A 15274-nucleotide genomic window follows, 5' to 3' on the forward strand; every position below is an offset into this window, starting at 1 on the left:
TGGGCCAGGTGTGGAGACAGTGGGACAGAGGAAAGTCTGCAGAGACGTGCACAAGAAACTACTATGCTGAGCATGGTCAGAGTGGATCGACCCTAAGACAGAGATTTGAATTTAATCAAATCCCACTTTAGAGCTTGTAGACACATAATAGATGCTTTTGTGAAGTTCATTACATCACTAGTGAAATATTAGATGAATGTGACCTAATTTTGCAGTGTCTAGTGTCACACAGCAAAGCTGCAGGTGTTCAGTAATTCACAGCATAAACTCCAAAGCTTTTATTTGGCTACAACTATTTGTGGCATTCCTCAAGCAGAAAGAACGGACAATCACACAGGAGCTCCTTTTTAAATATTTCATTTCATCAGTCTCAGAATAGTCTGTGGGGGTCATGGTAATCAGCTCTTCACCAATGAGGAACACCTACTTTCCATTCTGGAAACCTTTATTAAGTTGGAAAGTTTAACAAAACCTAGTTTCATTTTGTCTGGAATTAATGCAACCTTTTTTCTCCTGCTGTTTTTTTGAATAGCCTTTGTTAAAGAAATCATGCTATTAGACCAGAGATGAAACTGTACCCGTAGCATGTTATTTTAAGTTAACCTAGGGAAGTTCTGTCCCACTGAGATGTCTGGATGCTGCGGTTCTAGAGCATGACAAATTATTATAACCCATATAGGAATGGATAAGAAGTTGAGCATATATAAGCTTATTGACTCTTCTTCAGGTTGTCTGATTTGGTTAATTAGGGTCAGATGCAACCCTGGATATACCTCTCATCCTTTTCATCAGCTGCTTGACTGGGCTGAGTTCTGAGCAGGAGCAGAGGTTGCGTCAGTGGAGAGAGTTTCTTTACAAACGCGTTCACAAAGTGAAATCAAGCAGTAGCGTATCCTTACTCATCTCCCTTCTAGAGTCTCTCTCCACAGTTCCGGTTATGAACTGCAGGAAACCTCCATTTTAAGAGTCAGGACAAACTGATAAACAGTTGCCACCTCTGAATAGTATCTGTAGTATTTGAGGTTTATGATGCTTTTGTTTTTAAGATGAAAACAGATTAAATAGCAAAAGCCTGTTGGGATGCCAGTAATTGGGAAAACTGTTGCTTTAGGCAAATCACAGTTCCTTTAACCTATGTCAGCAATACAGACCTGTGAAAGGTTGGCGCATTTTGTACATGTAAGTTCATTCTTGTTTTATCTTCCACGTTAAGTACCAGCAGTGTATCCCAGATGTCACATTATCCTACCATCATCATAGGCACTATGTCCTTGCTTTCTATTTTGCATTGAAGATTTCTCTCTGACTGACCACAGTGAAGTCTGGCTGATAATGTTTATCCAGAAGCAATTCCTCCCTCTCCGGAGAGCTTTAATTCCTTCCTGGAAACACATTATGTTGTTTTGACAGACTAGATCCTTGTGCTGTATTGAGTGAATGGGTATTTTTTGTCTTTTGGGGGCTTTTTTTTTTTCTTCTAATCATAGCCACAGCAAACTATAAGTATCAGCATAAAAAGCACAGTGTGGTGTTATTTTGAAGAAAGTTGAATTCCAAATTTAATTAGAATTACTTATGCTTTTAATCTGCAATATAGTGACTATTTGAGAGGAATTAAAAGTAATAGGCTTACTTATCCTCTTTATCTGAAGATTGTTGTAGGCGATATGGAAATTAAATACAGTATTCCTCAAGTGGGCTTTGAAAAGTCACAGATCATCTTTTGATGATAAATCTTCATTTCAGTTGTTCGTTAGTTTTATATTATATGGGAAACAGCATTAATTTAATGCTGATAATCAATTCCATGTGCTGAATATTAATGGAAAATTTTATAGATGGTGATATTAAAGAATTAAAAGGACTTCTACTTTTTCTTTATTATTTACTTGGGTGTAATTAAAGACTTTTCCTAGGCTGATGTATGTGTACTGACTTAAGATCAAGATAATTTTGAGCATTTACCCTTTTTTTCTTAAAAAAAAAAAAAAATCAAGGTTTATCCTTAATAATAATGCTAAGACCTAAATGCTGTTCCCTAGTTTTGTCTAAATTATTTTAAATTTCTGGCACAAAATGTGAAAATAGAGAACTTGTGGTAGACATAGGTGCATTTGTCATGCATATGAATGGCTCCAAGATGAATTAAAACAACAAAAAAAAATTTCCAGTAAGATGAAAAGCACAAAGCCTGTGGCAGAATAATCATATATAGCAAAAATAATTTAACTCCCCCCTGCTGAGAAAAATGTTAGGAAATATTTAATTTTAATAATAATGTTGTTACAAGAAATTAGTAATCAAAGCTCCAGGCCAATTTTTAGCAAGTCTTGAGTGGGTACTGGAAGTCCGTAAGTAGAAGAGAAACTGTTTCACTGCTTAAGCAGACGCAGAACCATAAGCAGAAATAACAGAGTCTCTTTGTAGCTGCTCTCTGTAGGTCTCCGAGAGCGCAGAGGTGCTGAACTGGGCAGGACGTCTCTTAGGGAAACGCAAGGAAAGCCAAACACAGCATTCACCCCCTTTCTCTTTGCCAAGTCCCACTGGGTGCACTGGCTCTCTGGCGTTTGGGGACTGGGGACTTCCTTCTCATTCATTCGCAAACTAAAGCAAGAAAAGATCCCAAAGATCCAGTAGCCTTTCTCATGCAATGATTCGTACATCCAGAGCAAATCTAAAGAAAAACATATTTTGTATTGTAGATATGTATTTCTTTTCTTGCTAGTAATATTTCTAATTACATTATCTTTTCACCTCTCCCCAGAAAGAATGGCAATTTGCATCTTTAAATAGTCCCACAGAAGTATACTAATCTTTTTTTCTTTTTCTGACTCCTAGGCGAGGATATGCACAGCAAGAGGTAAGGCTGTTCCCCAATTATGATTTAAATATTAATTAAATCAGCATATTTTACCCATACAGCCTATGTTGTGAAAGTCATTGCTATTGGGTGTTTCAGAAGCCAGAATTATAAAGTGACTCAAAAAGTTCACAAGGCATAGGTTCACAGGGGGCTAGCAACCAGCATGGCACAGACGTAACCTCCAGGCAAGGAGTCTGCTCCTTGAAAAACTGCCAAAAAAAGCTTCCCAGGGAATTCCCTCGGTGCTTGGTGTGTTTTCTTATGGCACGCACAATCACCTGCTGCTGCCTGCTGTCAGGGGCCGGGTACGGGACTAAACAGAGCTTCTTGGCAAAGCAGCGGACTCAGTTGTTCTTGCAGCATCTTTTCCTCCGGCAATGAATAACACTGAGAGTTTTCTTCAGAAATCTGAACAAACTCATGTGATAATGGGAAAGTTCTCCAAAATGCATTTCTGTCATAAAGACTGATCCTTACTGAGAGCTGGATCGGTTTTTCCTAATCTTAAGGTGTGTGTCTGGAGCCTCCTGCTCCTTACTCAGTAGTGGTTTACAAATGACAAACTCTCTGTTGTTCTGCTGTGATTTTTCTTCCCTTTGCAGAACTGATTTGTGTCTCTTAATTCAGATACAGAACTCGCCCATTTCTCAGGGTTTCATTTTGACTGTGCAGCTTGGCTGAAATAGCACCACCAAGTCTTGGGAACAGTGTGGGGACAGTGGAACTGATTTTCCTGAGTAAATCTGATCCTAAATTATGGACAGCAAGTGATGAGCATCGGTCTGTCATTTGCAGAAAACTGGAGCTACAGAGTAATTAACAACATAACTACCAGAAATGACCCACGTTTGGCTGTGAGACACCTGGGAGGAGCCATGTCATCCTGTTGGCCCTCTCCAAGCAGCCTCCCTCATGTCAGCATGCTTTTCTCACTGGATGCTGCACACAGAATGAAATCACACATAAGCTGTAGAGAAAACAAGAGAGATAATCCTTCATTGTCATACTGGTATTGGAAATTAAAGAATATTTGTGGTTGTGAGGTAGTTAAAAGCCACAGAGGTATATAAATATAGAGAATTAAAGTGATATTGCAGTAGAATCTTGGAGAATAAATCATACCAATTCGGGTTTTTAATAGCTGAATCCCAGACTTTACCGCTAATTCCAATAGATTTGCTTTCTACCTGTTGTGGATAATTTTTTGTCTGCCATTGTCTCCCTGCTGTCTTCAGCATACACCACACAACAGTTCTCTTGGGGTCTGACAAAAGTTCTTGAGTTAAATAATTTAGAGAATCACCACATAGACTGGGAATTTGATTCTGTTTTAGGCCAAAGAAATAGTAGACTGTACAGTGATTTTACAACATTAGGTGGTTATCAGGGTTCTACTTCGCACTGCGTATGGAAATATCCAGGTGACTTCCATACAAAATGCTCTCAAGGACCTCTGTTTTTAGGATATCTTTCCAGTCTTAACTCAAACACAAATGACCTGCACTTTAATTTTTGCTGCCTAATTAACTCCGTTCTAATTTTCTTTTGTAGCAACAGCAGTTGCTGAGACCTTCTCTTCTCAGACCAGAGGTACTGCTATTTTTCATTTCTTAATTATTCAATAATTTTTAATGGCTTTTACATAATTTCCTAATAAAAACTTGTCTGTCTTAGGTAACATTTTTCCCTGAACTCTTTTAGATGAAAAGGAAAGTCCCAACAATGTTACCCCATTTATGTTGTTTTAATTTAATACTTTAAATTTACTTCATCTTGGTGTTTTCCACTTAAGCATCTTTTAGTTGCTCCCATGGACTTCATCACACAGACTGAACACTTCCCTGGTTTCATGTCCAGACTCTCAGACAGAATAATTTCCTCGCTGTCCAACCGCAATCTGTTTTTTCAGATGTCAGTCAACTGATGAGTAATTATTGTACCTAGAGATGAAGTAAGCGTTGGCCTGCCAAGGTAAAGAAAAGTGAAAGGCTGTGCAGTGCTCTGGGTTATAAACCCAGTAATTTCAATGTCAAATCTTTTAGACCCAATGCCATTTCCAGAATAAGCAATAGAGCAAATGTAGCTTTTGCGAGACATTGCTATCGATGGTATTTTTGTGGTAAGAATGGTGATCGTTTCTGCAGTCGTTACATAAGTAATTACAATGAGATGCTCTGACACAACTTTAAATTCATTGGACGGGAGAAAAACCTCTAGGAAGCTGTGAGAGAGAGAAGACATGCCATCCCTTGCCAAAACCCAAGCTCTTGGTGCTCTGCAGTTCAGAGCTGTTCCACAGAGCAGCCTAATACCGGGGTCTGGAAGGAGCTTAAGGACACACTGAAACTTCTGTAGGATAAAGTACTTAGCTTAATCGAATGCTGCTCATGATTACTGATGGTTGAGAAAACATTTAAAAAAAGAGACCTGACAAAAAGCACAAGTAAAGTAGCCCTAATCTTTCAACACAGCTTCTTCCTTTGGGAGAGGCACAGTATATTTGTAAGTCCGGTTTACTGAATGAGGTTTTTGGACAGGGTAAGTGCAAGTGTCCCACACCAGCACAGCATCTGCATTTAGCTGACTTAGAACAGTTGCTCCCAGGGAATACACCAGGGAAGGGGTCATTTAAAGCTCCTGCTGGCTTCTCAGTATGGTTCTCGACAGATGTCAATGTCCATCAAATTATTATCATTTTTTATTTCGCTTGTTTGTACTTTAAGGTACTGTTCTTTCTGCCTTTTTCATCAGTCTTTACTGTGTATAACTGTTTGCATTCAATCAGTGTTTCTTTTTTGACAGGAGTTAAGTATGGAATCTGGAATTGATCCAGGGCAGGAATACTATGGGCAGGATTACTACAGTTATGAGCATGGGTACATTTTCATTTTTCATATATATTTCTGAAAACGCTGCCTTGTCAGGTTGGTGATGTTTACTATTACAACATCTAATCTGGAGATTTACCTTCACTTCAGGATTACTTTAATCTTTGTGTCCATGAAGGTGTGCGCTGACAACAAAATGCTTTTTAAAAGTTAAGGGGGTGTTCCTGCTTCTTTAGGAATCTAATTATTACACTTGCAGGGTGTATACCCCATCTATCATGCTGGTTTTATATTCACTTTTTTATTTGCATATTTCTGCTGTCTTGGAAATTAATTTCCATCATCTCCTCCCCTTTTGTGGCTCACCAGCCCGCGTTCAGTGACTGATACTTTCTGCTCACAGCTCCCAGGCAGCATCTGGCTTTTCATATTTACCTAGAAAAACATCCTGCTGCTTTGTTCTGACAATGCCCATCTGACTGCAAGCACTTCAGGGATTATTGCTGTTCCTACAAGCTTGCAGGGACTCTTTAGAATTGATGCCAGGGAACCTGCTCTTTCATTCCCTAATAATAAAAAAGATCACCCCAAAAATCAGGTACTTGGAAAGGTCATTGCACTTTGGGGATTCTTGACTGATCCCAGAGACCTCACAATTCAGGTCGCCCTCCAGTTGTAACGGGCACGTGGCCAGTTGCAATAGGAAGAGGTTTTGTGTTACCACTGAGGAAAAAAGAATAATAATCTTCTCAAAGGTAGAAAGAAAAGAGAGTGAAGGAATTATTGTCCTTTTTGGATGTGAGTGAGTGCATTTGTTGCTGTGTGGAAAGACACGTGAACACATTGGTGCACGATATGAAAAGATGCTGGTGTTTTTGGCAGGTACGAACTGCCTCAGTATGGGAGCCGTCGCCGCTTGCTGTCTCCTTCAGGGATGTACGATGAGTATGGGGAAGTCGTGGTGGAGAGTGATGGTGGCTACTACTATAGTCCGCATGGGCCGACAGCAGAAGAGGTAAGCGTCTCTGGTGTGATGATTCTGTCTCTGCAACAAGATGAAGAACCATTAAGCTTTGTCAGATGTGTTTTGTAATTGATTAGGATATTGTGTTCTGTATAGACCAAATAAGGAGCCATTCTGATGCTAATCATTGTTTACCTTTCTGATGACTGGTAAAGTGTGGGTCAGAGATTCTTTCTAGAAAGAAAAAGGAATTGCCAAGTTTCTTTCAATATCCACGTCTATCTCAATGTAGATTTCTAGTTCAAATTAAAATCCAATAGCCTTAGGTAATTCTATTTTATATTATTAACCAGATGGGATATTACTAACACTCAGCCTATAACTGGTGATTTTCCATTGAGAAAAGAAGTCATCTACACTCATTTAGTGTAAAGTTCATAACTGGATGTAAAGAAATTCTAAAATGTCATTGGCAGCAAGAAAAAAGTTGATGTAAATGTTCCTTTTTTAAAAAATCTAATTCTCAGAAGTACTAGATTCTTAATCCATCACATGGGTTTTAATTAGCTGAGCAGAGATAACATTTCTGAGCCAGTGTTTTTCCCTGTTGCAGAGTAAGGTAGTTGTGCACTTGCAGCCTATTCTAGAAGCAAAACTTTACCTATAACTTTGGTAAAAAGCTATTCTAAAACAGGTAAGTTAATGCTGATACTGGGAAAAATTGTTGCATTTGTTCCTGCTGACTTATTTTAGGGTACGAGCTTTCACAATAGCTATCTTCAAATTGTAATCAAGTTCCATTTTCATAATTTGCAGGGGATGAGTCAAGGCAGAGGTCCTTCAAGCAGTGGTATAAGCCAGAGAGCAGGGGCTCAAATAGAAGGTAGACCTTTAGGTGGTGGGATGGATCTAAGACATGTTTCTGGAAGAACTTATAGGACCAGCCAGGGGAAAAGGAAACTAAAAGCAGTGATGCATTTAAGTCGCGTAGCAGTCAGTGCTCACAAACCAGTAGGAAGAACTGAGTCTGCTCGTTCTCCATGGAAGAAAGCAAAGATATTCCCGATGATTCTGCAGAAAGTGAAAGGCGGTAGGAAAGATTCCAGTTATGCCAAATTGATGTCAGCTCGCCAAGCGGACGGTGAGAAAAGCATGGTTATCAGGGGAAGTTACTTCCAGAAATCAACAGATGACAGACCTTCGATGAGAAAACTAAATCATGTCTTAAAACGCATTAGTGTCTCCAGAAAATTTCAGGAGCCTATTAGCAAAGATTTAGTGCATGCAGGAGAAAAAGGAGAGGAAGAATATGAACGAGATGAAACAAAATCAGGAGTTTCAATAAGTATCACAGCAGAGAGTGAGCACGAGGATAGTGATTATGAGAAGAAGAAAAAGAAGAGAAGAAAATATGCTTCAGATGAATCATCCGTGAAGAGTAGTAGCTCTGGTTCGGAGTCAGAAGATAAAGACTACTTGAAAGTAACTCTGGACCAAGATGAAGCTACTGAAAGTACTGTGGACTCAGATGAAGATTTGGGGGATTCTGATGACGACTCTGGATCCAGCTCTAGCAGTGAATCAGAGGAGGACTCATCTGAAGAGGATGACGATGAAGAAGACTCTGACAGTGATGAAGATGGTAGCCTGTCACATAGCTCATCTACACGAAGTTCATACAGCAAATCAGGGAGTAGTGAGTCCAGCAGTAGAAGAAGCACTGAAAGGTCCAGTACAAAAAGTGGGGGAGGTAGTTCTCGTGGCAGAGCGAGGCGATCCAGCCAGAAATCAAGTATTAGCTCTACTGCATCAGGTAGTGACAGGGACACGAGCTACAGGAGAACTTCAGGGTCCACCTATAAGAGCAAAACTTCCTCTGCCAGCCTTGAAATAGAAGACACGATAGAAGAGGTGTCAGAAGAAGATGAACAAGTGGATGTGGAACAAGCCAGCGCAAGCCCTGATGAGACAGCAGATAACTCAAATAAGGTAGTTTCTGAAACATCTGCCAATGCAAAAACTGCTGCTGCTGGAAAAGACAGGAAAGGAAAATCAGCTAATAATGGTGAGGATAGCATCGATGAAAGCGCAGAAGAGGTTGATACAGATGCTAGTGACAGGGAGGAAACTATCAATAAGAACGAATCTTCCTGCCTAGAAAGTGAAATCAGTGTTACTTCCAAAGGTACCAAGGGGACAAAAAGCGCAGCTAGTGCTGCTTCTGGTAAAACTGCTACTTCCCCTGATACTGAGAATCAAAGTTCTGACACCAACACGAAAAGAAAGAAAATAAGAAAAAAGACATCCCGAGAAAATGGTCAGTCTCAGTCAGATGAGACTCTGGATACTGCCATGACGGAGTCAGAGACTGCTGGTGATTCTACATCCTTTTAAAAAGGAGTGACAGTAGGTGGATGTTTTGCAGTAAGGAGTGATCTTGTTTGCTGTGCCCTCTGTGTGGTCTTTCCTAAGCATTACACTCTTGACTGGAGAGAGCCAAAAAGAAAATGTCGAAGCTTATTGCTTCAGCATTTGAACCCTATATGCTGTCTTAAGGATAGAACTGTAGAAAACCAAACTAATATAATTCCTCTGAGAGACTATTCAGGTATACTTAGTGGTGGACATAGAAAGATTAATTTTCACTGAGCAATGGCAGGAAGGAATACTTCTTTTCACTGCTAATTTCAATAATGTAGTAAAAGAGGCATTGTGTCGATTCTTAAGTTTAATCCTTTCTGCACTGTGTACGTTGTGAAGCAAAGCAACAATGCACTTTTCATGAGCTGTGACGGATAGCTTGATGAACCTGATGGCAAACCTATTAAGGGCCCTATGTTCATGCAGGTTATGTCTACCACAAAATGGAACACTGCAGGAAGGAAAGGGGGCAAAACATGAAATTCAGTGAAGATCAGGAATGCTGATAAGGATGAAAAGACTTAGAAGTCATACATGGTTTCACCTTATGTTTCCCTACTGTACAACATTTGCTAACCTTCAAATGAGTTCTCTGTTATAAACATTAGCCCTGTTTGCAGGGAGGACAACTGAAATTGCAGCAGAGCAACACTCCCAAAACAGTATTACTAGTAGAGCGAGCTGGGATTAAACTGTTTTCTGATCATGGGATTCAGGTTTCAGGTACCAGTGATGTACAAGACAGGAATGCAGAGGCAGGTGTACAAAGTGAGCTTGGTCAGCAAAGGAAATGGATTACATTTTCCAGCTTCTGCCATTCCCAGCTAACAATACAGTGATTTTAATTTTTTTTAAACATCTGTTTAAAAGTTTGAGATGCGTAACAGCAAAGTATTACTGAAAGTAACCATCACCTATGTTCTATATTTTGATATCTGCCTTTTAAAATTCAATAACCTCTAATATCTGGTGTCATTCAGTAGAGAAATCTTGTAACACTTTCCTTAGCACAGTTCTGCTCAGAGTGAGTGTGGTGGAGTAGGAGAGACTTCTGTTATTGACAGCACAAGTGGACTTTGTGTTTTCATGTAAGAAGCAAGTTCTGCGTGATGTACCTCCTCACAGAGCTCTTGTCCATGCTGCCAACACACAGAGTCTGCAAGCTCTGTATATACACAAACTATCCGTACTTTATTTACCTTGTATCAAAAGCCACAGAGCGGTTTCTCAACCACCAGATTTATCGATAATCCATAGGAAGCATAAATAAAATTAAAGCTTTGGGCCAGTATTGGGTTAGTCTTGTGAGTGAGCTCTTGAGAGCTAGTACAAGTTCTGCTGTATGCACCAAAGCTCTGCCAGGAAGTCTCTGTTCAACGGGGAGAGAAAAATGTTTGAATTTTTAAGATACTTGAGCCTTCCGTGGAGTTACCCTGTCAGGACAATTTGGTGTTGCAAAGCATGATACTAACTTTGCAACTACAGTCTTTAATTCCAGTTGAAATGTGAGCTAGATTTATGATCACTTACTTTTTTTTGTATTCCCATATAGCACAAAGTTGTAGCTGCACACCAAGTTCTAATGCCTTTTAAACCACTCAGTCTTTTCATCCATCTGAGTATATCTGTGTGAAGAAAATTGTATGTCTTTATCAGGAACAAAAGAATATAGGCATCTAAATAATTCATACAAAGTGTAACTTCTCAAAAGCTTAAGAGTAATCACCACCTGTTTATACCTTGCATGATTTTCTTTTTCTAAAAGCTGTTTTTTCTTGTGTGCATGTGTATGTACTGCAGTGGGAGATAACTCTGATGGTATCTGCTACTTTAGTGAAATAACAGTGTTTGCATTATTAATTCAAAAATGATAGTACCTTGTTTCAGTGTACTGCAATGAGGCATTTATTTTAAAAAGATCAATTATAAATTAAAATAAATAACGGGTTTTCTGTAATCACTATTAGTACAAAGTCACAGCAACATGGAAGTTGTTTGCATTAACTCTTCAAAACCAGAAATTATATAGAATCTGAAGTCGCATTTCTCCACCATCTCCCATGTAATAGCAAAGCATCTCCATTGATTCCACTAGATTGGAACTGGCACAAACCCTTAGATCAAGCTGGGTTTTTTTAACCAGTCAATTTTGCCAACGTTGTGCCTGAGAATTTCACTTATGTGGGTCCTGAGATCTTTCCTGCTTGACGTGTTATGCATGTAAACCAGACCTGAGCTATGCCGTTTCCGCACTGAATTTACAATTTAGTAATACTCTGGAAGAAAACTTCTAAGGACTTCCTAGCACTTGCCCATTAGTACAGTAGTTTCATTTACATGTGGGTTCATCATCAGTGCCTTCCAGTTTCTGTAAGAAGGGGTTATTAATCCAGTAGGTTTTCACCTCTCTTTGTAAGACAGAGACATCGCTTTGTCAAAATATGACTGGCTTACCAATATCATGATTTACAGAAGTTTTCTTTCAGAAAGTAGTGTCTCCATGCTCAAAATTGTCCAAAGATGGTACACTTCAACTTAACAGGAGCACAGCAGAATGTATCTTTAGCAAAAAAACCCACCACCAACCCAAATTTCTCACTATTTTCCAAACCTGAAGAAAAACATGACAGTTTTTATGTACTATCTGACTCACATTATGCAGTTCATGAACTAAAATTTATCATGGCCACAACCATGTGCCCCTATTGAGAAATATCTGTGTACATCCTAAGAGGAAGGGGACAAAAGACCAAGTTAATGAGAATTCGTATGAGTGTCTAGATAAAACATAAGATAAATAACAGATAGAAAAAGGTCAGGAAAGTGTAAGAAATAGTACTGAGATTTAACAACATTTCTATTTATTGTCAAACAGTGGGCCAGAAAGAAAAGGATCAAGTTGATAGTTGACCCAGAATATGAGACCAGCTCCACTGGAGAAGACAGCGCTCCTGATTCCAGCCAGAGGCATCGTCTCAATAACCCAAATATTCAGAACAACATCAACGGTAACATCTACATTGCACAGAATGGCTCTGTTGTCAGAACCCGTCGCGTTTGCCTTGGTAATAATTTAAAAGTCACATCTCCAGTGAGGCTGGGGAAACAATTCAAGAAACTGGACAAGCTTGCAGTGACACATGAGGAGAATGTCCCACTGAACACGTTGTCAAAGGGACCATCTTCTAGTGATAAAATGAACACAAGACCTTGCAGTGTCTCATTTGCTTCCTCTACTATAGGGGCTGAAAATATAGTAACAAAGCCAGGGGGCTCCAAAATGAAAAGCACAGAAGAGCAAGCATCGGTTGTTGATAACGAGGATGTCAAAGAGCCCTTGGAGTCGCACAGTGAACACACGCAGTCAGATGAAGAGGAGCTCTGGATGGGCCCTTGGAACAACCTTCACATACCAATGACAAAACTGTGATTTTATTTTTTTTTATTTTAATTTTTACTTCAGTTTATAATAAACTGCGCTTTTTATTGTCACTACGGAAAATGTATGAAATTTGTATTGTGCACATACGTTGTATACTACAAACGACACGCTTTAAAAGTTTAAAAACAAAATTTGCACTCACATTTGTACCAATTAATTGTCCTCCCCAACAACTATTTTGACAGGCTCCCATTTCACTAAACAATACTTCATTTAAATTAATTAGGGTTTTTTTGATCTTGATTTATTGTTTAATAAACAGTAAACTACTAATAAATGCACAACAACATTTGGTTAACTTTTCAGACAGTTCTATACATGCCTAGCTTGTTTTTCTGTATGGTACTTGTGGCTATACTGTTTAGATTTGGAAATTGTCTATTTATGTTCAAGATTTATATCCAGAACTCTTGATTCTGAACTCAGAGTAATAAATTAAAAATAAATCCATGAAAGTCAATGGAGCAAATCCTCGGCTGGCTTAAATTTGAGTAACAATACCAAAGTTGATAGCGATATACCCAGGTTATACAAACAGAGGATCTAGCTCAGCACCCAGCTAACAAACTTATTTAAGACTGGAATCGGCATCTATAAGAGTATAGCAGTGTTACACAGAAAAGTGGAATAGAAGATTAAATAAGATAAAAATTACAAAGAGGAAGGAGATGTGTAGCAATTAATCTTATTCAGAGTTACCTGGCCGTGGTTTGTTCATTTTCTTTTGTAAATTAGCTCATTCCAATTTTCTTCGCTAGACAATTTTTCATCTTTTCATCTCTTCCCACATCAGTTCTGTTTTCTTCTTTATACGGTCTTTAGCTCTGGGTTTTATGCTCCGTCAGTAATTGTCATCCTATGGCTATATTTCTCTGAAATAAACCAGGATGATACACGAGTCTGTGTGATAGAAATAGGCATTAAAGAGTAATTAATAGGAAGGGGATGGATACATTTTCAAGCCCAGCTAACTGTTGGGTTAAATGGTACAATCACCATTCCACTCCAATAGTGTTCAACATAAACCTGCTGAAAAGACAAATGGATCACGATGAAGAGGATAAAAAGTGAATATTTTACGAGGCTAATATGCATAAATGGGTCTGTGAAGGGCAAAGGGTGTCAGAACACACACACAGAATTGTTTCCAAAACTTTAAGTAAGCATTACTTGTAAAATACACTACATAAATTTTGACCCTTGCTTATAATTGTACCTCAAAGGAGTGAGTGTGTTGTGTTACAACTTGAATAATGAATGAGCTGAGAAATGCCACTGTTCATACTCACCAATGCCTAAAAGACAGGAGCAATACAGAGCAAAGTATTTTTCTCCAATGTGAGAGCGGAAAGAAAAAAAGAAGATATCTATTCATATGAGAAAAGTGTTCTGTTGTATTGTGCAAACTTTTTTCCAGATAAGATCAAACTAGTTGTGAGAACAATATAGATACCTGTTGAAAGATAGGAAGAGGCAACAGATAAATGTGTGCGATGAATAAGGAAACGATTGGCATCATCATTCTTCCCCTATTGTTATAGCTGAAGTTTCACCAGTTCTGGGTGATGATGGCTGTTGGTTCTGCCCTGGCAGTAAATGGACTTCTGCTACTGTGGTTGTGTTTGTTTTCCCCTTGCACAGGTTCTCCTCCACAGATTCCTCTTTGCGTCTGTCTTTGGAAGCTGTTCGCATGTTATGCCGATGTAAATGTGACATTTCTGTCAAATACCTCCTTTACAAGCTGAGGATTCCAACCAAATATTTGGAGAGATGGTGCTTGTTTTTAGGCATGAGAAATGCAATGTAGCCTACCACATAAGGAGGAAAAAAAAGAAAAAAGAAAAAAGAAAAAAGAAAAAAGAAAAAGAAAAAAGAAAAAAGAAAAAAAAAAAAAGACCGGGTACTTCTTTCTCCTAACTCTTTTACCTTGGCATATTTGCACTTGGTACCTAACAAAAAAAATAGCTGTTTGGAGTTTAGCTTGAGTCTGAACATATAGATAAAAATGATGAAACTAAAAACCCACAACTATTCTTTGAAATAACTAGTAAAATGTTATATTTAACCCTGTTCAAGATACTGTTATTATTTCACTACATCAGTTTTGTTGCAAGATCTGTCAGCAGTCCAGTTCTTACTAAATGCTTTGATAAGGTCATATGCTTTTTAGAGAAATGTTTTCTCCAGCTGTTCCCAGCTTTCTTAGGGGAAAAAGAATTTTTTTTTTTTCCAGAGACTCAGTTACACCAGCTTTAGGTGTGGCTCTGTGAAGGATTGCCAGGCCTAGCACTGGTGGTCAGTAGTGCTGTTCATGCTTATCAAAGGCAAGACCTGTGACTACAGTCTCCTTTGTGCTGTCCAACTACTCAGAACTTTTCCCATGAGAACAGAAGAAATTTCATTTTATCAGCAATGGGTGCGGTTTATCTAAAATCTATCTTGGTTTTAGCTAAACTTGTAGTGACTTTCAAAATCTTGAATACTGTTGCCAAAGAGAGGGCTTTGCAAAATCTTTCATGGGTGCAGAAGATTTGGAAGGGGGTGTATTTTTTCTTTATTATTTTCTGTGGATGTCATATTGTAAATCGATGCAGAATTCAAATCTTTATATTCTGGGGATGCCAAACTGTAAGTTAATACAGATTTTAGACTGTGAGCAAGTAGTGGGTGCCAGACCCAGCAACAGTAGTGGTACAGACAGGTAGAGTAAAAAAATTTCACTTCTACTTTTCCTTGGTGAAGTGTTAGCGTGGCTT

General features: G+C 38.8%; 1 protein-coding gene across 7 annotated transcripts in view; it reads left to right on the forward strand.

Annotated features, from left to right (window-relative positions):
• Nucleotides 1-14334, forward strand: part of PCDH15 (protocadherin related 15) — a 457138-nt gene extending 442804 nt beyond the window's left edge. For 4 of the 7 annotated variants that reach the window (XM_026851785.1, XM_026851784.1, XM_026851786.1 and 1 more), the window contains 6 exons: nucleotides 2839-2860; nucleotides 4415-4453; nucleotides 5666-5739; nucleotides 6574-6706; nucleotides 7472-9061; nucleotides 11952-12057. In XM_026851785.1, coding sequence (XP_026707586.1) covers nucleotides 2839-2860; nucleotides 4415-4453; nucleotides 5666-5739; nucleotides 6574-6706; nucleotides 7472-9049 — 1846 coding nt within the window. In that variant the 3' untranslated portion in view covers nucleotides 9050-9061; nucleotides 11952-12057. Of the gene's footprint in view, nucleotides 1-2838; nucleotides 2861-4414; nucleotides 4454-5665; nucleotides 5740-6573; nucleotides 6707-7471; nucleotides 9062-11951 lie in introns of all 7 variants that reach the window. The other 3 variants (XM_026851792.1, XM_026851796.1, XM_026851794.1) reach the window with 2 other exon arrangements.
• Nucleotides 14335-15274: the final 940 nt, after the last annotated feature.

The sequence above is a fragment of the Athene cunicularia genome, assembly GCF_003259725.1.
Source record: "Athene cunicularia isolate RWA chromosome 6 unlocalized genomic scaffold, athCun1 chr6_part2, whole genome shotgun sequence".
NCBI classification, from domain to species: domain Eukaryota; kingdom Metazoa; phylum Chordata; class Aves; order Strigiformes; family Strigidae; genus Athene; species Athene cunicularia.